The sequence below is a fragment of the Ischnura elegans genome, chromosome 2, assembly GCF_921293095.1.
Source record: "Ischnura elegans chromosome 2, ioIscEleg1.1, whole genome shotgun sequence".
Taxonomy (NCBI): domain Eukaryota; kingdom Metazoa; phylum Arthropoda; class Insecta; order Odonata; family Coenagrionidae; genus Ischnura; species Ischnura elegans.
The window spans coordinates 122819333-122844695 of NC_060247.1; the positions used below are offsets into that span (position 1 = coordinate 122819333).

Sequence of the window (25363 nt, forward strand, 5' to 3'; positions counted from 1 at the left end):
TTCATATTTTCGTTATTCTTATGTTTCGAAAATTTCTCCAACTGTACAAATTTTATTCCGGTTAATCGGATTGTAAGTTCCGTTTTATTGGTTTTATTTGTTAATTTTTGTACTCAGAGCCTTGAAATTTGTTCAAGTGTTTTATCTTTGTGACATATAACTCTTGAGAGGTTTTTAGAATCGGTTACTTGTCGGGTTGGTGATTAACCTTTGGCATTGCATTTTGTACCGTAGCGCACTCCTTGCGGACGTAAATCGGGTGATCACTCATCACTCGGCTCTTAGTGAACGATGGGTTCCCGGCCAGTTATCCTGTGTATATGTTGAGCCATTTGTAGCTGTGGTGTCTTCCTCGTGTTTAGTGTTCTGGGTATTACATAACATAACAACATAATATTTAGTACATCAGCTGACTTATTGTTGATGGTAAATTCAATATGACTCTCCTAAGAACAGTCTTCGTAATCAATTGCAGTATTACCCCTCTTGGCCGGATGTCAGTTCAGAGATCTGTCACGGTAAGCTATTTTTGTGTTTTTATTTCTCTACATAATCAGCTGTTTCTGAAACAATTGGGGTTTTGGCACTTGGTGTCGCAGTTATTCTTTTAATCATTGTGTGATATTAGCTATTTTACTCTAACATCGTTTTTTTTTCTAGCCTTTTAAAACTATCGCTTCGCCCCGCCCGGCATGTGCAATTTTTCAATCATGGACACCGCTAAGAAATTATACCGTGAGCCACTTAACCAAAGCCATGGACTTAATTACCCCTGGAAAAGAAAAAATAAGTCTAATAGCTGAAGTTAATGAAAAAGAGCCAAAAGTAGGCTTGCAGCGGAAGTTGGTCTTAGCTAATCCTCCGCCGGGAAAGTCCCTTGTAGTTCTTCTGCCATGGTTGTTGAGTCGTCCGAAGCATATCCAAAAATTTGCAAAACTATACCTAGACTATGGTTTTGATGTGCTGACTGTGAGATTAACGCCGTGGCAGTTACTGTGGCCGGTGAAAGGGAGTCAGGTAAGTTTTTTTTCAGTTTTTTTGTTGCAAAAATCATCGATTGTATTGTATGTTGTGGGTAAATGGAAAGTCATACTATTCTTTGCGCTCATCATTAATTTGATGAGAGTGGTTTAGTTTGTATTTAACGATAACTATACTCAGTCATGTCGAGGTTAACAATTTGAAAGGTAAATGCAGCGCTTCGGTGTACTCCGCTCTTAAAAATGCCTTGCAGAACTTGACGTCCTTGAAAATTGCAGGCTCGTAGATTATATTTTGCCTCGCTTCTATGGATTTCATTTTCTTGCTTCCTGTTTCTAAAAATTGTCGTTTCTTGTTTTAGGTCGTTGCTGGAGAGTTGGTGAGCTTTTTACATTACAACCAGAGCTACTCCACTCTGTTTTTACACGGATTCTCCATCGGAGGATACCTCTGGGGGGAAGCACTACGTTATATTGTAGATGATAAAGAGGGGCGTTATAAGCCCATACTGGACCGCATTGTGGGCCATGTTTGGGACAGTGCAGCAGACATGCAAGACATTCCTATTGGTTTTTCCCGTGCCATGTTTCCCACAAATGCTGTTCTGCGTGCAGGGTTGGAGAGATACACCAGGTCAGTTCTCCTTACGTTTTGATTATTGCTTTTTAAATTTATTTATTCGCCATTTAGATCAGTCATTTAATCCATTTGAATGTTATTTGCTTCATCACATTATCCTTAGGATTTATTTGTTGTCTTTGCATACATAAAGTCTTGGTGAATACTTTCTATACTGTCATAGTTTTCCTTCTTCATCAGATTATTGGCGGGTGGATTGTTTCTATCAATTTTAATTGGTTGTAAATATGTGTTAATTCTGTGATATATTTCTTAACTTTACCAAATGCGATAATGCATCCAACTTCCTTCACATTACTAATATATCATGAGGATATAGTGTTCCAAGAGTACCAAGTGAGTTACCTAATTCAAAATGATATTACTTACCTCCACAAAGGGTAGTCTGAAATTGTGGATCGTCTGCTATGCCCATCTTTGTCAATATTCACTGACTTGAGATGTGAATACTGTTTTTATGGAGGAAGTGTGTGAAGTATGAATTATCTGGTCTTTTTTGTGACCTCAGAAGGGATCACCCAAATGATAGCTTTTCAGGGACTAATCTTGGTCAATATTCACTGACTTGAGATGTGAATACTGTTTTTATGGAGGAAGTGGGTGAAGTATGAATTATGTGGTCTTTTTTGTGACCTCATAAGGGATCACCCAAATGATAGCTTTTCAGGGACTATGACAGTCACAGCAAAAGCTAATTTTTTCCATTACATGATTTTTCCCCCTATCTTTTTCCATCATTTATGCTGTCACCTCAAGTGTGTTGATTAGGAATCTTTCAGCTCTGATTGGGTAAATGATGTATTCAGGGATGGTAAAAAATATGTAATGAGTGATGGAGAGAAAGCAATGGAATTTCTTCTCACTTGAGCCATTTCTGTAAAAGTTTACCTCAATCTCAATTTCAGCTATTATTTGAGCTATTTTTGGGATATCCTTTGTAAGGAGTGAAAGTATTCATTCAAGTATTATAACAGAAAGCAGTTTTTATCTTATTGCAAAATTATATTTATTGCTATGTCTTCTAGTTTTAAGATGATTCAGCGATTTTTATCTCAAGGCGATCAGTACATTAGGTACAGCTGTTCATGATATCCATTTTTTTCCAGAGTTTTATTTTTAATTCTTGTAAAGATTCATTGCCCATATTGCATGATATATTTTTAACTATAGCTATTGGTATATGGCACATACTTTCTCTCGCATTTTTAGGAAAGTTCTCTTCTTTTGTCCTCAAATTTTTTTAAAGTCTTCCAGTTGTAATTTTATCAAATTATCCCTCCCCCAATGAGTTGGTCGGCTTTTTCTATCATTAATTTACAGTTAGTATATTTTTATAGTTGCAATTGTGAAGCCCATTTTGAAGTATGGTGAAGTAAAAGCATGATGTCTTCTTAAAGTTTGATTTATCCGTCTTGCATTTGGTGAAATATTCTTTGAAGATGTCACCCAAATTAATGATCCCCTTCAAGTCAACAGTGGGTCATTTTAATCATTTTATTTATTATAAGAAGTTCTGACGGATCATATGAAAGTGCCTTATAATAAGTTTGTCAAATTTCATTACTTGCGATAAATTTGCTGTCATTCAATTCTTCAACATCGATGCACAGTGTATAACTTTGGAAACATATAATAATTATTGCATGTATTTGAATCGCAAGGTCGTATCTTGGTGTGATTTTGATGGCTCTCGTGGAAAGTATTCAGTTCAAATTAATTTCTTTATCTATGATTACTTCCAGCTTTTTGTTGTGGCCCCATGTGAAGGATGTCCCTTATCTTGGATTGCATCAAATCTTATGTAACTAAGACACTCTTATCATAGAGAAAAAAATGTATGTTATAATGTGGTTATTTGATCTGTTGGTTCCTGGTTTCAGTTGTCTCACTCACTATCAGTCTTATGGCCTTTTGTCTCTTTATATCCATCGACTCTAATGCACCATTGATTTAAATTTAAGCTTGATCCTAGCTCCGAATGTATTAATGTTATTATTATATCTTCTTAAAACCCTTATCAAAAACTCAGGTGTTCAATATGCTGTTGGTAGTGTCCTACTTTCTGATAATATTTTTTATAACTGTTGGGTTCCAGTTTAACTCGGCATGTACAAAAAATGACACGTTCTTTCTTAGATTTTATTTCATTCCCTAAGGGAAACGTTCACGTAAAAATGACAACAAGACAGACCAAAAAACATGCTAGTACACATTCATTAAATTTTGCATAAGAGGGAAAATTGGACTATTGCATCAACCAAGTCTATGTGAGACTGTTTTTTTTTTCGCTAACTGTCATGACAATAGTTTTGCTGCAATTAACGATCATTATATTGATTTATTTTTTATAGGTACCACCTGAAAACATTCCATGACGCAGCTACATGTCATTACATACGTTCTAGTCAAATGTTTCACAATGCACTGGTGAGGTCTCCGTCACTCTTTCTACTGTCAAAGGCTGATCCTGTTGGAACTGTTGAGAGCAATATGAGTGTGAAGATGGACTGGGAGGCTCTTGGTGTCAAGGTAAGCCTTAGTCTTTGATGAATTACCATTGCGTCTGCACTGCTCTTCAAGAAGTACTTTTTTGGTAACTTCCATTTCAGCATGTAATACTTAAGTTAGCATGACTTATTTTATGAGATCAATGAAATCATAGGGTAATAATTGTGAGTCTTAGGGTTTTCTGCAAGTGTTTCTTTGGGATAGGTGCGCAATTGCTACACATTCCATCAATCCCGCCTCCATGGGAACTAGAGCACTACATTAGACCTTTTTAGCTGGACATAATGCTGAACTTCGCCCATAGCCATGTCCTTAGCATAATATCCTAATTATTTTCATTTTGCTAAGTGGTGTTGACTTAAAAAAACATGCGGTACTACCCATATAGAACGGCAGTCCATTTCCCCCTGCAACATTTTATACTACTATTTAAAGGTGGATAGGTAGATTTACAAAGGAACACAATTTTCCTTTTGGACTATTAGAATGAAAAGTTGCTCTGCTTTTATGAATTACCCCTTTTTAAAAATGCACATGTGTATCGTCCGGCCCCGTTTATGGAAAATAAAAACTCTTGGCATTACGTGGTATACATTACGCTGCGTTAGTTTTGTGCCGCAAATGCATCGGAAATGTCAAATTTTCTCTCGTCCCTCTCGGTTTGAGCTGGGTTAAAACAATCTCACTGTTAAATGCGCCCTCATTGTTAGGCAGGTCATTTCGCATGGTATCGGAGCTCGCGCGTTCTCATGGTTTGTATACAGTCTTCGCAGTCAACTTCCTTGAGAGAGAGAGAGAGAGTGATTTGTCGAAAACCGAACGGCCGACAATTGTATTCAAAGCGTTCGTAATGAAGCCTGTTACGAAATTCCCCTCTCAAAGCTGTAGATCGCTTCTGGGTTGCATCGGAGTGTTTGCCTTTCTTGTACTCTTCGCGGTTTCGTTCTTAAATATAGCCTGCTTGAATACTACGCCGTAAACACTGACCTGCGTAACGTGCCGTAATCCACAGGGGACTCTGCGGTCTCATTTTCGCCCCTTTAGTTGTAATAATTTTTGCCCAAAGGGCAAGACTGATCCAAATCCATACATTTTTGGAGCTTTGGGAGTCTCAGCCGCACGCGAAATATTTTTCTCCCTTGCGGCGACTACCTACTCGCGATAAATCTGCTGAGGAGACTACTTACCCTGTGGCATCTATCCACGGACATTCCATTTTTCGATGTTTTTACATTTCATAATGTCTACCAAAAATGAACTATGAATTTACCTTTTAGCTTTATGCAATCGAAATATGCTATAGCTATCCTAATGAAAAGTGTGGTCTTCTAATGAGTGCGAATTGATAGAATAGGCAACCCGCACATCACATATGCACCGCCTAATTTCTGCCTTGCTACGTGCCTGCGATACGGTGAAGAACGCGGATACACCCATAAACGAATTATTTTGACCGATTCGCGATACTGGCTTGGCCATCTTTTGGGTTTCCTTCCATCCGACAACAATATAGTGCATTTGCGTTGCCAGGGACGTTAAATCATTTTTAGATATCCTGAATAATGGCATTAGTATTATAATACCCTAAAATATCCTGATTTAACTAACATACTAACATATTAATAACGACCTAGGTGTGGTGTCTTGGATGTTGTTTATTCATTTTGAAGTCCCATGGCTTAACAAATGAAAAGAGTTCGTTTTATCTGATAATGTAGCTATGGCAATACGGGATTTTTTTCAAACGACATTCAGTTTTCATTTATGTAGATGCCACGAATTTTCCTATTTTTCCCCGGACACCAAAATTATTTGCTCAGTATTACTATACATACATCAATTGTGGTGATTCTGAGGTCCATTTGATTCTTTTTGGGCTAGGCAAAGTACCTATACTATTTTGAGTTCTGCGTGGTGCAATTAGATCCGAAGTACGAGACGGATGGTAGTGTGAATGCCAATATGTGTATGAAATTTGACGGCAATATTCGTTACTCAGGCGAATAATTATTTAATCAGATCGATAGTGAACAAAATAGAAATTTTCCGTCAACAGCCATCACTCGTCGTTAATGGTTCCCTCTATGACTGTACAAAGGAGGTATTACCCTCGTAATCGCTGTTCTACTCCAAATATCGTGTTGAATTTAATAGCACGAGATAGACGAAACAATAATAATTGAGACGAGCAGTGGCGTAGCCAGGAATTTCGTTCGGGGGGGGGGGGGGGACCCAAAACCAGGGGTGAAATTTTTTTAAAAGCAAGGTACTAAGTAGAGGGTTTAAAACTAATTTCAACACTTTTCATTGTGGAAATAACTTCATTTGTTGAATAAATGTATAGTATATTCATAGCTTTTCAATATTTTGTTTTATTTTTGAAGGAAAATAGTTGCGTTTTTACATTTTCGGGGGGGGGAAGGGGTACGGACTACGCCACTGGAGACGAGGGATTTGCCGTGTATTCAACTTTAGAAAGCAAGCCCTTGCAATGCTGTCTGATGAGACCCATTCATTCCTGTGGAAAGTGGCAAAGTGGTGGGTGGGGGGGAAGGGAGAGTTGCCCCTTCCCCGTAATATCTGGAAAAGTCGAAAAGATAAACTAATGTTTATATAATGGCTCGCCAAAGTTTACAAACGACTGATCAATATCTTAAAGCCACTTGTCTACACTTATCTTCACGGCTTCAGATACATAATCAATGGCGTTCGCTAAGTTGAGGAGCGCAGTTTCAAGTATTTGTCACCAAGTCTCTTTTAGTGAAAGGTTACTCGCTTAAGAACTTATGCTATCATCTCGAAATTTTGTAGGTATATAAAGTTAACCGATGTCAACATTCGTATGTACTTATCTAAATTTTTATCATTTTATAAACTTCTCAGGTGTAGTTTTTTTATATTTTAATGATTCATTTTACGTAGAGATATTATTACGTTGAATCTAACGTGAATTTCACTCAATATTTAGCTAATTCGGTCATAATGACCACTTCAGTCATTGTCCATACCAAAACATATTCTCCCGGTTACCCTTGGCGTAACATATACCCAGGACCGGCCCTAGCAGGTGCGGGGCTAGGGGCGAACCTTCAGTGCGGGGCCCTTCACTTAAAATATTAAACTCTATACCCCATCTACAAACTCGAGCATTTTGAATCCCTACCACTCTCTGGCTAAGTATGTGTTCCACTCCCAAATTCAGACTTCGTAATTACGTCGTTATGATACCTTGATTCAAAACTATCGTATATTTTAATTTTTTTTCACGAACGCGGGGCCCCCCGAAGCGCGGGGCCCGGGGCGGTCGCCCCTCCCTAAGGCCGGCCCTGCATATACCCTGGATTCAATCGCTTTGTGACCGGTCACTATGATCGCCATGGCGTGCCGGGAAGTTTCATTGACTTTCAGCCAGTCATACCGGTCATAATGACCGTCAAAGTGTTAAGATACAGGTAGATTTTAACGGGGTCTACTACGCTCACTAAGAAAATTTCAAGATGGTGGCATAATTCCATGGTGGTAATTCAAGATGGTGGCATCCGTCACAAAAAAGACCAATCGTGTTGGAGGTATGCGACCTTTTAATCGTATGGGAATGATTATCATTCATTTTTATTTCTCTTATCGAGCAAAAGTTGTCAGATTTGTGCTTGTTTTAAAATTGTATAAGTACCTTAATTAACCGACGAATTCTGACGTCTATCCCCTAATCAAATAAAATTATAGATAACTTTACCTGTCATAGACGACTGCACATTTATGAACCTCATAAGTTGAAATACAGTAGCCAAACATGCAGTATAGAGAGTGAAACATTTCTATCTATGACTTGCATGTCATACGTACGAGTTGAACTAAGAATTCTGTTTTCATCCGATATTCGCCCCCTTACTAAGGACGCCCTGAATCCGCCCCTTCGTGCCGGTAACCTGTTTACGTCTCATTTCAAGGTTATTTTCTGTCCGTTATCGGTCCTTTCTAGATCTAATTACTCAGCTGCATTGGTATTTGATATTCAAGCGTAGATAAGGAATGCATACGCTGACAAATGCACATTTTTCTTGCTTTTCGAAGCGAGTATCCGGGTGAGTTATCTCTGAAATGCGGAGATAAGAATGCCCTTGCCCTTCAATGTTAGTGTGAAGTGATTTTCGTGCGTATCAAACCCCGTAGTGGGAATAGTATTTCCCTGATAGTAGTCATAGCCATCGAGAATGATCTGTTGATGGATCAAAATGCAATATCATCCCCATGCTACTCCGCAAGACGCCTCAATAGGCTTGTGGCGAGGGTGTTGGGATACCATGAGGACACCAAGACACTTGCGAGGGTGTTGGGACAATGGCGCTTTGAGGTGAGGGTAGAGAAGGAATAGAAGAGAGAAACCTGTCGCCGACAACAGCCTACTCTTGACGAAAGGCGCCTAGGGGACCAGAGCTTAACGTCCCATCCGACGGACGGAGTACTGTACTCGAAGTGTCTTCCACAAAGTTGGGATCATGGGCGAAGTTTAGAGTTTTATGTTTGGGGGACAGCATTCCTGTCGGGGGTTTAGGGGCTATGGAACACTCCCCATTAAAACGGGGGTATATTCCTTAGCCAATTAGTTCAGACAAATTATCATTATGTTGGGGGGGGGGGCAGGTTCCCCTTTCCCCCCCCGCGAAAACTCCGCCCATGGCTGGGATCAGGCACTCTCTGAAGAAATCATCTAAGTAATTAAAATGTGATGATTCAGGTACTTTTGCTCGGTTACTCTCCAACGCTGCCAGTCGTGTGCATAGTTTGTGTACTGCCTTCCATGGTGTGTGGGTATAGCTGACACGGCTGAATTTAGCTCGTTGAGTCATTGGGAGTGATGTTGCCGAGTGCCGGTAGATTCCGCGTGGCGGCTGTGCTGCTATCCTCTCCGGTTAGGTTCAATCAACGTGCTCGGAAGAGGGGGAGGGGCGGGTGGGGTCCGGGAACAGGGTATTGCGACTGTTGATTGGGAGGAAAAGGGTGGGAAGGGGGGGAGGCGGGGGCAATAGAATTCTCCCCTTCGGATCCATGCCGCCGCTGCATCTTGACCCATAGCCCCTTAAGGCGGTTCCCATCGCGACTAAACGCCTCATTCTTCTTCTATATTTGAACTAATTCTTTTTCTATATTTGCTGAATAAATTTGCCGATGAAAATGCAAACATCTTATTATACAATATAATTATAAAATACTGATAATTATAATAGTTTATTCATAGAAATAATGGATTCATACAACATTTATTAACATATTTGGAAGTAAGGTGCCCTGCGGGGGAAAAGGCCTGTTTTTAGGTAACTAACAAGTTTTTACATGTATCGCTTGTATGATGTTAAAATATTTCATTCTATATTGGGATATTTTAACAGAAAAAAACAAAATATTTTCTTTAATATTGATCTTGACTCTGGGAGCTAAAGAAGTAGAATAAAATGCATTTGTCATTTGCAATGCATAAACCCCAAAAAGTATGTAATTGGTAGAAATCATTATTACCACTCTTTCGGCCACTTCAAGGGTCAATCTTCGCACTTCCAACTTCAACTTCTCTTACGTGATTCTACTTCAACTACTGAGTGCATTTGCAAACAGCTCTTTGTTTACGGAACAGTGCCTACGGTATATTTTAATTTTAATTCTTAAGGTGCAGCGATCATATTTTCTATTTTTTTTGTGCAAGCGATTATATTCTAGTTTTAATCGACGTTGTTCCTATGCTTCTATATACGAGCATCGTCTTCGTTTTAAGCGTATTTTAGAATTATGATTTCTCACTGAAACCTTGAGGAGCAGCAAAATTTTGTGAAACTATGGTGGACAACGTATAGTTCAGGCTGTTTACGAGAAGCAACAGCCCGCGGGTATCGATGCGTATACATATTCACCATCAAAATTGCATCGTGTAAACACAAAAAATGTTATAATTCATATCCAGGAAACAGCCCAGTGTTCTTATTTTTTAAAATCTAAACCGCCACGTTCTTTCACGGGTAAATACATATTGTAAACACGTCTTTTTGAAGAGCAGATATTGAGGTTTTAAGGCAGAAGATATTCCTTCTTCCTTCCTCGCTGGATCCTCATTTAAATCAACCGTTCTCCTGAAGCCGTCCGTGGGGCAATTTCCGGAGCGAGCCGACTGTTGTTGACGAATCCTTACGCTGGTGACGTAGCGCCAGGCAGCAGATAAACATGGGCGACCGTGAGGAAGGTTTCGGTGGATGGTCGGGAATCGTAGTTACGCGGCGGTTTGGCTGCAGCCTCCGCAAAACTCGTCCTTTTTTCTGGCTTCAGCGGATTTTGGCCGCTACGCACCCTTCTCTTCCTAATTTTGGCTTGCAGTGTCGTCTATCCTGGTCACGCAGTTCGGCTCATGTTCCTGTTTTTCTCTTCTTTCTGATTATATTGGGTGTTTCGGGGAAAAATGTCCACATTTCAGGAGAAGTAATGGAAAACATTTTTTTACTTTTTGGGGTCGCAACCGTTATTGGTTGCCGCGCGATGACGTTATAAACATATTTTTATATGCACATATGGTTTTCGCAAAGCGCCTTAAGTAGGCAATCGTAAGGAATCATTATTACCATTGACCGCAAGGTAAACTGGTATAGCGCCTAATTTATCTGCCGTTCCAACAACTTCTGGAACAGGCTTGCCAAGGAGAACATTTAAAAAAAACCTGTCTTAATAAAAATAGTTTTAATTGAGACACAGGGTATAAACTTAGCAATTATCAATAAATAAGAATAGCAACATAGCTTAGCAAAATATCTTTCAAATGCTTTTGTGCATGTGTCCAGGGAGCAGCCTGGAACTGCGCGGCATGATCAAAGATATTTTTTGGCCAGCCATCGCGTCCAACGCAAGTTATTGTCAACCGTCTCTCTCGTTTCACACTCCTAATGTTTGTTATATATGTGGTGTTTCTATCTTGAGGTAACTCGGAATCATTTTTTTTATAATCCTACACAAACACAAAATTTCGACGAAAACCAGGGTCCGCCCTTTCTGTCGTATCGATCATAAATTAAGCAAATTAGCAGTGAAAGTTGATGAGCCTTGACAATAACAAACCGTGTAATCACATTGTGATTGTTTATTTTAATCGCATTTAAAAAAAGTTGTACCATCATTTTTAATAGGGATGAGTCGATTCCAAATGTCGATTCTCGATTCCACCGATCCTCGGGCGCGGAATCGGAATCGAGAATCGATCGCCTAAAGACGATTCCGATTCCATCGATTCCAGGAAGATAAATTTTTTGAGCATAAACGATAAGCTGGGGGCATAAAGGCTGCCACACACCTAAGCGGCCGCGGTGTCAGCCTTGCCCGCGCGGAGAATACGCCTGGCACGCGGGTGCTGCGACGAACATGCCTAAGAGGCCTCGGAAACATGAAAATGTCGGCAAGAGCGACAGACCGACGAACCCTGAAATTCCTCGTGTTCATGAGCAACTCTTGGAGAAAAAAAATTGGAAACCTCGGGATCGGGAAGCAATGCATGCGTTTTCCGCTCTTTTATTAACCGCTGGAAACGGCAAATCAAATTATTGCGATTATGAATCACATTCGGAGAATTCATCTGGATCACCAATTTTAAAGTATAATAGATCGAAATATATTTTTTTATTTTCGAATGATATTTGAAGTCTGATGATAATAAAAACGTGCAGAGAGCGAGTTTTCCTGTGAAAAAAGTTTCTTACAAATACGCGCTGAGAGCGGGTTTTTTTATGTGTGTAACTTTTTATTTTCTCTTCGAATGCGTCGTCGTATGCGATTCTTGTCCTACTCATGAACCGTTTTGTTTGAAAGCTCTCGCAGAGGTTGCGAGTAGAATTTCAGCCGTGGCCAGGATTTTCAGCCAGAAAATAAAAAAGGCAAAATACGACTGGCACCTAGTGTGACTCTTCCCAAGAGATTGAACAATCATCGGAGGAATCTCAGCGCCGTAGGATAATAACCACGTCAAAAGTAACAACGTCGAAGATTTCAGAAAACCACCCTCGGCCGTCCATCAGCCCGTGCCTCTGTTGTTTTTTTTCATATATTCGAAATCACACGGACCAAAAATCATTGTCTTATAAGGAAAATATCAAATCACACGAAAACAATTGACGCGTGTTTCATCCCTAACTCGTCTCACCAACTGACCTTTTTTGGCCTACCTGCTTCAATTCTCCGTTTCTAGACGACAAATGTTAGGAGAGTGACTTTCTGGGCCCGAAGATATCTTGATAGCTTTTCAGCTCTAATTGATTGCCACTCAGTTTTCTATCTACAATTCTACAATTACACTTTCCTGATATGCAACATTGTCCAAACAGCACAATTTTCAAAGAAACAAGCGCAGCATTAACCCCTCAAACAATTAGAGACGGATCAGAAACGCCAACTACATGTATCACGTAGCGCGCCCGGCTTCGCTTTGAAGGCAATGACGTCACTGAAGCAAGATCTCACTTCTTCATCCGACTCCCTCATTTGTAGCCTTGTTGTTTGAAATATGGAGGGAGTGTGCTCCTTCCTCCACCTCTCCTTTACGCACTCCTTCCCAGTGGCGTAGCCATGGGGAGGGTCCGGACCCCACCCCCCGTAATATAAAAACACAGTTATTGTCCTTCACAAAAGAAAACAAAATATTGAAAAATCAGGAATTTACAAAATTTTTCTTTAACAAATTAAGTTTTTCGATTATAAAAAGTGTTAAAATTAGTTTAAAACCCATTATTTAGTGCCCGGTTTTTCAAAAATTTCCCCCCCTGGCTTTGTATCCCCCCCCCCGATTGAAATTCCTAGCTACGCCACTGCTGCTTCCCCTCCACCTCTCCTTTACGCGCTTCTGCTGCCCACTCCTTCCTCATGCTGAGCGGTTGAGCACCTCATCGCACGTGACGTTAATGCCGTTTTAAATACTGTTAATTCTGTTGCTAATTGAGCAGTTGCAATTCAATTTAATGATACATCGATAATAATGTCTTTCATTGTGCATAAACATTTCCATTGAGATAAGGAGAACCAATGAATGCCGTGTGCGTGCACTGTAGCGTAAATTATCGCGAGGATGTGCTAAATCCACCTCACCATAGTCGATGGCAGGGGGGTAGCCAGGAATTTTGTTAAGGGGGGTCCAAAACCAGGGGGGAAAATTTTTAAACAACAGGGTACAAAGGAGAGGGTTTCAAACTAATTTTAACGCCCTTCATAATAGAAAAACTTCATTTTTCAAAGATTCATTTTTTTTCATTTTTGTAAATTCATAATTTTTAAATATTTTTTCCCTTTTATGAAGGGAAGTAATTGTGTTTTTATATTTAGGGGGATCCTGTCGCTACGCCACTGGTCAGTGGTTCATCCTAAGATTTTTCCTATTTTCATTTCCAAACCCAAGCGTAACAGTTTAGGCCCTGTGTATGTAAAGATGTTTTTAAAAAACAACTTCAAAGCTGATAAAATAATTTTTAATTTATAAAAATATTGAAATGTGTATGAAAATCTAAAAAGCATTCCATTGATTGTATGTACCCACAATAAACTTGAATAATGACTTTGTTTAATGGCAGGAATTTGAAAATGCATTTAGATTCGAAAATATCCAATTCGAAGGATCTGGCTCCAAAAATCCTGGATCCGTCCATCCCTAGTTATTTTATTCCATTCAATTCTTAACTTTTAATGACAGCAATGCTACGGATAAATCAAAATCCCACTTGTTAGAAGGAACAAGAATCGATGGAATCGGAATCGAGAATCGGGAATCGATTTGAAGGAATCGAAATTGGAATCGGAATCGAAAAAAAGTGGAATCGACTCATCCCTAATTTTTAATATGCTGAATTTCCAAGGAGGTTCAATGGGGGAAATTTTTTCGAGTCTCTTCAACTTTGAGGTCATCGATTTAGTTAAAAAAGCAACCTTTGAAAAGCGACATGCTTCAAATCATGCACTAATTTGTTTCAACTTCCATATTAATTTTTTTTTTAGATTTTGGCCTGCTCTTTTTGATTCACCCCGGCGTGCGCTGCCTCCTCCCTCATTTTCCTCCCCTCTCTCCTCCCCCCTTAGTAAGAAGCGCCGGCGTCTAAGTAAGTCTCGCACCTCGAATTTCCCGCCTTTCGAGAGAGTATCCCCGCGGGCCCGCCATGGGTACCCACATTCAAACAAACCTATCTGTATTTTTTCATCAAATCCCTAATTACGTCGGCTTTGCTGTTGATAAAAGTTAAAGAGGGAAATTTTGGAAATCCGGACTGAAAATGAGGGAAATTTTTTTTGGATGGCTTCGTTTAGTGACAAACAACTAGTGTAAAAATTATACTTTCATTTTGAAATAGGCAGGGTAATCAGGGTAGACCTTGTTCAAAATTTGGCCCTATCTCAAATATAAAGTTATTGAAAGTAAGAAAGTAATTGAAAAGTAAAATTTAAAACTATCACATTGGAAAATGGAAAGTTAGCACGAACCCTGGGAGGATAGTGAAGGTAGTCCCTCGTCTGGAAAAAATTGAAAGTGGAGGGAAAGCCATGGAATTTGCGTCTGGAATGGTATGGAATGTGAGGGAAGATGTGAAAACAGAGCGGGAAAAAATTATATTTGCTGCGGAAGTGAAGTGGTTAATTATCCTCATAATTGCGTCGCATACTCCTTCGGAATGTATTTCAACTTTTCTTTCCATAAGTGTCTTTCGGGTGGTGCATCATTACTTTTTAAATGTACTTAGATGAAAAACCTGGATTTCTCATAGAAATTTCAAGTGCCCAGCAGCTGCCTACACCGTATTACATTTTACAGAATGAAACAATGAATCGATGAGCTTAATAAAATACAAAGGAAAGTTACGCGGTTCGTCAAAACTTACTACGGGTGTACGGAAAGCTTGTCACTGCTGTTAAACGAATTAGGTTGTGAGAGCCGTTAGTCTCAGGGGCTACGCGCTAGGCTTTCATTACTTGAGCAATTGAGAAAAGATATCTTTCAGAGCGACTCGGAGAACATCATATTAGAACCCTACAATATTTACTTGACCGACAGAAACGATAAATTAAGATGAGATTTTGCCGAACGCTTACTTACTTCGAGTAGTAGGTATACGGTTTCCCCAATTGTTTTTCCCCCGAACATTAAAAGACTTAAATAAATGATAGACGGAACCTATTTAGAGCATTTTCTGTTTACTTGTTAACGACAGATGTCCTAACACCCCCCCGCTACATGCTATTTGAGGCGGCTTGGGGTAGTATGTAGATGTAGAGCCTTTATGGCGTTACTTACCTCACTACCAGCGATTTTTGCAATTTTTTTATCACTTGGCACACCTACGATTTTTGACAAGGAAATGTTTTTATCCCTGAAAATTTCAGTATGTTTTTAACTCTTACCATTGTATTAGCTCTAATGCGAATCTACTAAATTTGTTTTAATGTTATTTCTCGACTCTTAAACACGTTTTTATCTCATGTGAAGATCTACCTTTCTTAATGTACGTACTTAATATCAAAGAGCCAGAACAAATTACAAATATTTTGGGCCTGGAAATATAAGGTTGATATTTGGTGTGTCACCTTGGTCATGAGTGGAATAGAGCAGGCACTCCATTGAATTTAATTTTCATATGTTAAGAGTGCAGTTAATTTTTCATTAATAATGCTTATAATTGTGAAGTTTTTTTATTCGTGGGATGCATCGTGTACGTTTTCATGAAAATATCTTCTCGATTTTCTCTTGCGTGGTATGTATAGTCTTCTCGCGCGGAAAGACGCAGTTCCGCTGTGTCACAACAGCGTGGTTTGTAGTGACGGTCTCGCATTTCTTGTCGAGTGTTGAATGAGCCTGGATGCATTGCTTTGCGTAAGCGATGCGACTTCGTTCGACCTTGAGACCTTTGTACGATAATAGCTCTGTAGCTGTCTGTTATTACTTTGTATGCACCAGCGCAACGTTTTACCCTCAAGATTTTGCCCAAGATTAAGTTCCGCCTCCCACGTTGTACTATGTTTATGCTTGTTATCTCTTTGTTTACACTTACACTACATAACCCAGCCTATTAAAAAAATATTTTTTCTTTTCTATTTTAAAACTATGAAAGGAAATACGAATGGCATAACTTGCTTAGTCAGGGAGAGGTGTCGTTTTTTTATTTTGGGAATAGCGTAGTAACTATGCTATCAGTGGCTCTAGTTTCGTTTTCTATTTTCATGTTTCTCCCCTTAATTTGGCGGAGTCTCACGCTTAAATCAATGGAAATTACCAATAGGGTGGTTTCCTATTATTTTTTTATTGCCTATATCGGAAGATTATTACTCCTGGAGTACGTATTTCACGCTTTTAGATTTTTAAATGACGATATCTATTTTTCGCGATTAAATGAAAAGTGAAAATTTTCAAGCGCGCGAAAACGCGACGGGTAAGGAAATCTCTCCGTGTGACGTATTTCTGGTTCCCCCTCCCGCCTTGTGAGGTGACCTTGATCGAGGCTCTGAGCGCTGATAGGACGCAGGATGCTAGCGGGTAGCTGAGTACCTTGCTGGCTGGTAGCGCCTGGCTTAAAAAGGTTAATTAATACCTTATCAAACGAAGGAAACTTTCCGACCTTAGCCAGTTTTAATAGGTGATTTTAAGTATACCGGGACTAGCCACGGTGATACGCCTCGGTAGCTTAACTGGCTAAAGCACTCGGCCGGAAATCGAGGGATCCGGGTTCGAATCCCGGTCAAGGCGAATGATTTTTTTTCCCTGTGGATTTTTCGCACACTTAATAGGTGATTATTAAGACATGTTTCCCTGAGCTCTGCGCCTCATGCGTGCATTGGTAATCTCAGACGATGTATAACTCCTATCTTCTCCTATAGAAACTAGGTCCCTGTGACGTCACGTGGAGTGGCATCGCATGGGCGCCAAGCTGGCCCTTTTCAAATGAGGATAAAAATGGACCATTGCCATTCGTCTAAACCGGTATTTCTAAAACGAAATAATTTGTATATTATGAATACAGTAATGGTGGGTAACGTATCGCAATCAATGCCTTTCGGTTTCTTTGATGGAGGAAACTACCCTATTCTTTTAAAAGCTATTCATTTCGCTTAGGTACTATTTCGAACTACTTCATTGTTAATTTCGTTGCTTTCTTTCATTTACGTCATTCTTCTGTGACGCATCATTTCGAATTCTTCCTCTCTGCTGTCATTGCGTATGCCTCTCTTCCTTGGCAGCAGTTATTGGAGTGGCCAGTTTTTTTCTTTGGATTTTTAAAATTAATTGGATTTTGGACGTGGTTGGCTCATGAATAATCTCCACGCTCCCGATGTTTTTTCCTGATTCTAATATTTGTTATCTCGAAGCATGTTGGGACTTAATTCTTTATTCACTCGTTATCAAATCCGTCTCTTAGGAACAGTTTTTATTTTATTTTCTTAGGATGTCCATGTTCCGAGGATAGTGTATGCGTTGAGCGTGGAACGTTAAAAGAGCGTTGCGAGGAGTATGGGATGATGATTAATCATAAGAAGACCAAGGTAATGCGGTTTTGTAAAACATCGCGAGCGAGGAATGTGACGCTCAAGATAAAAGTTGGTGGGGAAATACGAATGGGTTAACTAGCTTAGTGAGGGAGAGGTGTCGTTTTTTTATTTTGGGAATAGCGTAGTAACTATGCTATCAGTGGCTCTAGTTTCGTTTTCCATTTTCATATTTCTCCTCTTAATTTGGCGGAGTCTCAAGATAAAAGTTGGTAGGGACAAACTTGACCAGGTCGAGCAATTCAACTAGTAAGGCAGCACGTAAGAGGAAGTGGATTCAGTGGTAAGGAATCAGTAAGAGAATGCATTAACAAAGGAGGCGTTCAGGAACAAGAAGGAGTTCATGTGAGGATCGTTATGTAAGAGTTTAAAGAAAAGGTTGGTGAAGAGTTCGATTTGGAGTAGCTCCTTACGGCGCGAAACGTGGAAACACGGGAATGAGGACGAGCGAAGACTGGTGGCATTCGATATGCGGGTGTGGCGAAGAATGAAGAAGGTGAAGTGGACGGAGAGGAAGAGGAACGATGAAGTGCTGGACATGGTGGGTGAGTAGAGGCAGCTTTTAGATGAGATTCGGAGGAGACAGAAGGTATGGATGGAGCGAGTACTTACCGGGGAGGGGATGTTGAAAACAGTGTTAGAGGGTAGAATGTTAGGTAAACGTGGTAGAGAAAGGAAAAGAATAGGATTTTTTTAGATAGAATGATAGGGAGTTTTATGAATTGAAGAAGGTAGTGCTGGAAGGAAAGAGAGGCTCCCAGATTACGTCTTAAGTACCTAGTCCATGGAAACCGATCTTAGTCGCTAGAATACGTTAATAATATTATTTTCTTTGTATAATATTTTATGACTCAAGCTTTATTTCAGAATTACCTTGAGATTTTTTAATAAAAGTAAAATGAAGATAAAATATATTGCTGGTAGCATTAATATGTAGTCAGTCAGATACATTTTAGATATGAGCTGGTGATTTTCAAAAGATGGCACACCCTAATCAGCCTCATTATGAGATACGTTGATCTGAGGAAGAATGGCAGAGGTAGGCCACGGATGAGGTATGCTGAGCAGGCGATTTTTAGCGGAAGACTATGTGGTAGGGTAATAGGGTACGTAGTTATTATAGTTTCCAATTTTAAAACAAACACAAATCTGACAACTTTTGCTACATAAGAGAAATAAAAGTGAATGATTAATCATTCTCATAGGATTAAGAGATCGCATACCTCCAACACGATCGGTATTTTTTGTGACGGATAACTAGCCTCACAATAGGGTGGTTTCCTCTTATTTTTTTATTGCCTAAATCGAAAGATTATTACTCCTGGAGTACGCATTTCACGCTTTTAGATTTTTAAATGACGATGTCTATTTTTCGCGATTAAATTAAAAGTGAAAAGTTTCAAGCGCGCGAAAACGCGACGGCTAAGTATGAATGCTGGGAAGAGCCCGTGTGACGTCATTCTAGTTCCCGCCGCCGCCGAGTGAGGTGACCTTGGAGGGAGAATATGTGCGCCGTTGCGATGCAGGCTGCTATCTGGTAGCAGAGTACCCTGCTAGCAGGTAGCCCTTGGCTTAAATAAGGATTATTAATACCTTATCAAACGAAGGAAACTTTCCGGCCATAGGCAGTTTTAATAGCTGATTATTAAGAGGTTTCCCTGAGCTCTGTGCCTCATGCATGCATTGGTAATCTCAGACGATGTAAAACTCCTATCTGCTCGTAAAGAAACTAGGTCCCTGTGACGTCACGTTGAGTGGCATCGCATGGGCGCCGATCTGGCCTTTTTCAAATGCGGTTAAAATTGACCATTGACATTCGTCTAAACGAGGATTTGCAAAACCAAATAATGTATTTATTATGAATACACTAATGGTGGGTAACGAATCGCAATCAATGCCTTTCGTTTTCTTTAATGAAGGAAACTACCCAATTGAGTTGAGAGCTACGTCAAACCAATATTCGGATAGGTGGCCGATGGTCATGATGATCGGTATTTACGTGAGAAACTATAGTGAAACAAGCAAAAAGTCCATATCAATGGCTAAGTTCTAACAACACGTATCTCAAAATTTGGCCGGTTTGAGATAGGTATCCCAAACAAAGTGTAATGACTTTAAAAAAATAAAATTCAAGCAATAAACCACTCTTTGTTTGCGAATGTATGCCTCTTCCTCAGTTTTATGAATTTTTTGTTTTTAATTTCAATGTACATACAATTAATAATATTAAAAGTTTCTTTTGCTCTCCTGAAAAGTTTCTATTTTTGAGATACGTGTTCTTAGAACTCATCCATCGATATTCATCACCCAATTTCCGCGAAAAGTATCAATTTGGTTATGCTATAAACTGTGCTGCGGAAAAATTCCATTGTGCTGCGAGCTCGTATATGGTAAAGTCTTAAACGAGAAATGCCTGCTTCCTATTTAGCTTGGAAATCAGTGAAAATGCCGGATACGTACATGCATGCGTGATAGTAAATATCCACGAATTTAGCCTTCTTTACCTTTGTCAGGGGTGCTTAAATGCGCCGGACATTTTTGTGAATATTTTATGATTCGTTCCCACTTCGGTGTTTCTTAATGCCCTCGAGGTGATATGTTGCCAACAAGCTTTTCGTTTTTATGCAAAACCATGCCAAGTAAGAAACTGGTTTTTAAAGAGTCATGTCGTAGTGAAACAGAAAAATCAAAAATGTTTTCGGACCAGCAGGGGGAAGTAATAGAGATTGTCGGCGTATTGTATTCTAAATTATAAAGCGGTATTATATCTTAAATTATAAAATAATTACGAATATGGGTTCTACGTGGATCATGAGGTGATGGCAAAGGCGATGTAGGAGTTATCACAGCTGAATTACTATCGTTGCCATTGACATAAGTACTTGGTTAATTTTTAACCATAGCTTTCAGTTACCTGTATCTTGTGTGTCAATTTCCTTTCCGTGACAGAAATCATGGCTTGAGTCAACCAGCGCCGTACAAGCGAACTGGAAACGAGTATAGCCAAAGTGGACAACTACCTCCTTGCCCCTCGCGTGTCTAAAGATTAGCGAAAAACGCATCTCTAATCCCTCTATCCAATTATAAGTTGCGTGCCGAATGCTGCAGTTGTGCTGAAGGGGGACTTCAAAGTTCCCTAAAAACTTTTACTGATTTTCTTAGGTTGATTTTCGCCGCATTCTGAATGCTTTGCATTCTTAAGCACATGTTTTCGTACGATGCATGTCTGGCATACTATCCCACATCTTAACGAAGATGACCTTTTACCAGTTTACCACTTTGGGTATGCGAAACAATTGCTGAAGACTCATACTTTCGTCACTCACTCATTTTTTAGCTTGGTGCGAAGTTGAACGAAGGAAGAGTTAATTGTTATTGAGGAGCCATTGTATTCAAATTAACTCAGGTCTCAATGAGAAGTTATGGCTATTGCATTGAAACATTTAATAAATCATAAACACTGCAAAAACAAAATCGTTTCCCCATTTGTTTGATGTCCCTAATGGTGTAATGTGATCATTGTTTGTGTGAGTGTGTGAGTTTGTGTGAGTGTAATGGTGATCATGGTTATATTTTAGGTAATTTTAAGATATGGTAAATTTAAGATTAAGGTAAGATTTAATATTACGAAGAAAATTAAGGTAAATTTAAGATATGGGAGTTTAAAAAAATTTCTTGCCTCTTTTATGGACAAATTTATTTTTTTCGTGCTTATTTACTTGTGTATAAGTCATTTTTAACAAAAAGCAACAGTATTGGGGGATTAAAAAAAAAACTTTGCCATTAAAATGCGTAAGTACTACCTTTCAAGCTAATTTTTGTTCCTAATCAAATGCCCAATGTAATTCCCTGTCCTTAAAAAATTGTCAAAGTTTAGGTAGTTTTGTGATTTCTTAAAGCGTTGTGAAATTTATGGGGATGCCTGAACTAATTCCGGAAAAAAATCTTAGAAAAATGCTGAAATTTGCCGAGTAAAAATATCGAAATCGAGAAATGAAAGTAGATGTTTGTTTCGCAAATCGTGGAAACTAAAATTGGAACAACGTACGATGACGATTGTGTCGTAATTACTATTATGCTATAACACCCTAGCGGTGTTGTGTCCCCTTCAGTTTATCTTTCTGAAAGTTTGCAGCTTTAGTCCTTTGTATGCACATTGCGCATGATACTTGCGACTTAACAGATTAAAGCAAATTATGAATACATATCTAAAATATCTATTGGTGTATAATTACAATGAGTATCGAACCTTTTATGCCATGAGGTCCGTTTTATGTTTACTATTCCACATTCCACACCATGATTAAGACGTTGATTTTTGCATATTTCCTAATCAGCAGGCTTATGCCGGTGGTCAGCTAATTTTCCCCTCCCCCGCTCCACGGCGATGCCTATAAGAAATGCACTTACACATACACTACCTCTTTGCGATACCTGTAGTGATTAATACTAATTGTAAGTATAGATAATTCCGTTTAGATATATGAGACAAAGTTAAGTATAAAATGGCTGTTTCCCGATGTATGTATATTGTCATGGTATGCTCTTCGGGTTTCCATGATGATGTAATTGTTGCAGACGTTGACAGTTGCCATGGTTGACGTTGCTGGGCGCGATCAAAGCGGAGGGTGGAAATCGACTCTAGATGTTTTGAAAAGACGACGCGTCGTCAGCGTCGCATTTACTGAAGTCTTTTATTTTTCGAGGGAAAAACGAATTCCCATATCTATCCGTTCGCTAATAGATTAGAATTAGTGTATTATTTTTACCATGGATATCTATTCTGTTTCTAAACTTTGTATTAGATAGATAGAAACTTGGTATGTACACATTTGTTATTCATGTACATCTAATGCTGCCACCAGGCAATAGCCTACTTGCAGCAATGTATAATAATAATATCTCTCTTTATTTATCGTTTATGTCGGATCGGGAAATATAATGAGTTTCTAAAATGATTTCCTCGGTGTCGCTTTGAAAGATGTCTATTCTCAATTGCCTAAGTAATCTAAGCCTAGCACGCAGCCTCCCGAGTCTCTAGCGGCTCCGGTCCTAATTCCTTTAACATCTGTGTAACGCTCACTGTTCGCCCGTTGCAGTTATCGACGAATCGCACAGCTTTCCCTTGTATTTTATTAAGTTCACGGTTTAAGTCTTGCATCGCTGGATTCCAACGCTGCATGCTCAAGTTGTCGTCGGACGAGCGCGAAATAGCGCCTCTCATTACGTTTTCATCCGAAAATCTTCTCTCAACCAGCTTGATTAATCCTAGCTTCTTCAAGGGTCTGACAAAAATGTTTCCTATATGTGTTGCCCAAATGTGTGTATGTCCCACGAATCACACGATGATAAACGCGTTAGCCTTAAAAGGAAAAAAATAACAGTTATTGTCATAATATTTTTTTCTTTCGTCAAGCCTCTATAAGGTATATGTTATTCACTTACTACGGGCTGTGCCGTTTCCAACGGGAGAGGTTCAAACCTCCCCTCCTCCCCCCCGAGTTTCTCGGGTTATATAGCAGGGTTCCCACTCAACCGTGAAAACCTTAAAACCGTGAATAAGCCGTGAATTTCGTCTACCGTGAAAAGACCTGGAAATAGCCGTGAATTTCGTCATAAAACCTAAAAAATCTCTCAAACTTGATTGTAGAACAACGATGGACGGGTTAAAAGAAAAAAAAAACGATATTTCAATCATGTTTCAAGGTCATTCACGTGCAGGCAATGTCCACGCGTTTACCTGCACACGTGTATTCGAAAGCGCAACTATTAATTGGTCCGTGTGTGCCATGACAGCACATTGACCTTAAGCCTGCGATTGGAAGACGTTAACCCTGGCAAAAAATCAGGCACTTCTTCACTTCCCTGCCTCCCTGCTCTCTCCATTTTCCCACTCACACCCTTTTAGCCGGACATGAATTTTGCTAACGATGGGTGACGTCATGAGAGATAGCACTGTCATTGCTGTGTTTGCATTCAAGGTATCTGTTGTGCTTGTTACATTTGTAGTTAACGAGCGGCCGATGATTGTTGTGTGATCAATATTTCTGCCTAAAATGCCTTATCTACAAACCGTGAATTTGATGACATTTAGACCGTGAAAACCTGGAAAAAACCGTGAATTTTATAATGTAGTTAGAGTGGGAACCCTGTATAGCCTTCCGTTTACCCCCTCCAATTGAATCTCTTTGCGAAATGACCCCTCCCTCCGGATGAACCTGCGAAAGGTTTTTTATGAATTCTGCTGGTATTGGTCTTGATTTCATTTACAGAGAAGAAATGAATAATTATTACTATCGTCATTAATTGAAGCGTTGATATGGTAAACGTAGTAAGTCAGAAACAAATCAAAATTTCGTTTATTCATAGAGAAGATGGTACATGCTCATGCCAATGGCATAGACAAAGTAGAAAGTCAATTGGTACCAGTGGCGTAACTGGGAATATGCTTTGGGAGGGGGGTGGGGTGGCCACCCTCCCCCCCAGGCATTCGGGAAAATTAAAAAAAAAATTACATGCCTGGAAAAGTATTTTACATTATTTTGCCACTAAAGGTTTAACTTTAAGCAGATGCAGTTATTACATATCACAACTAGACAATTGCAGTAATATTTTTTTTATTTCTCTAAGGCTTTGGGGTGGGGGCTCTATCCCTTGAACCCCCCATAGTTAAGCCACTGATTGGTACAATATTCAGTTGCTTCGATTGACAGTTTGTACACTAATATAAGATTAACAATGTTGGCAAACCTCTTTCTTTCGTCCCCTGTAAAATTCACATTTAGTGACTTACTACCTTTCCCATGTAAACACTTCAATTGATCATCTGGCCGGAATTGTTCAAACGTTACTCAATGCTGGGCTCTGTTATTTATCGAATACTGGCAAATCTAAAATTTGATCTTGTCAACTTTGATGCGTACGCTTTTGTTGAATTATTTTGCGTGTTGATGTTAATTCCAAAGAAATAAAGAAAGTTGGTTTATATTTAATTGTACGAAGAAGAGTTATTTGAAGAAATGAAAGCTTTCTACGTTTTTGTTTCGTCAATTTCAATTCATTAGGACAGATCGAGCTCTTGGGTCTCGCGGTATGCGTCGCGCAGTGGGGTCGCGTGAAGAAAGCAATAGGGAGACAGCGAAAGCAGAGGTGGAGGGGGAGTGGGGGAAAGTACGACTCGGACACAATGGATCGTGACGTATGCATACGCGGCTGCTCTTTGCTCCCGAAGGTCATGCGCGCGCTTGCGACCAAAGAATACTGGAGCGGAGGAGGCGGTGTCGCATAATTTCTGGAGCGATGGCCGATCGTCGCCGTGAGGAATAAACGTGAAAAGGGACTCGATTTGGCTTGGAGCCGGTGTGTTGTCAAACGTGAAGGTTTCCTTGCGTTATTCCTGATCCCATCTTCTATATTATTTCTACTGTATGGATACCTTTTTCTCAACTTATACGCAACCAAACTCTACAAATGAGATACCAAAATGCACAGAATTTATCAGAAAACATGCGACGGCATATCTTACTTCCTAAATATTGCTATTGTTTCCTAAAATTGGTTTTTAAATATTAAAAAAAACAAACAAAAAAACGGTAAATATTCCTGACGTTAACGGCGCACAAACTGATACATTTGTTCATTTGCAACAATATCTCGCATTCTTTAAATAACTTTTATCAAAATGCGGCTGATTCCA

At 39.5% G+C, this 25363-nt stretch overlaps 1 protein-coding gene across 2 annotated transcripts in view; it reads left to right on the forward strand.

Annotated features, from left to right (window-relative positions):
• The first annotated feature begins 7 nt into the window (after positions 1 to 7).
• Positions 8 to 25363, forward strand: part of LOC124154556 — a 35203-nt gene continuing 9847 nt past the window's right edge. The window contains exons 1-5 of one of the 2 annotated variants that reach the window (XM_046528368.1): positions 8 to 72; positions 235 to 518; positions 661 to 1017; positions 1343 to 1614; positions 3972 to 4149. In XM_046528368.1, coding sequence (XP_046384324.1) covers positions 438 to 518; positions 661 to 1017; positions 1343 to 1614; positions 3972 to 4149 — 888 coding nt within the window. In that variant the 5' untranslated portion in view covers positions 8 to 72; positions 235 to 437. The other variant, XM_046528369.1, reaches the window with a different exon arrangement.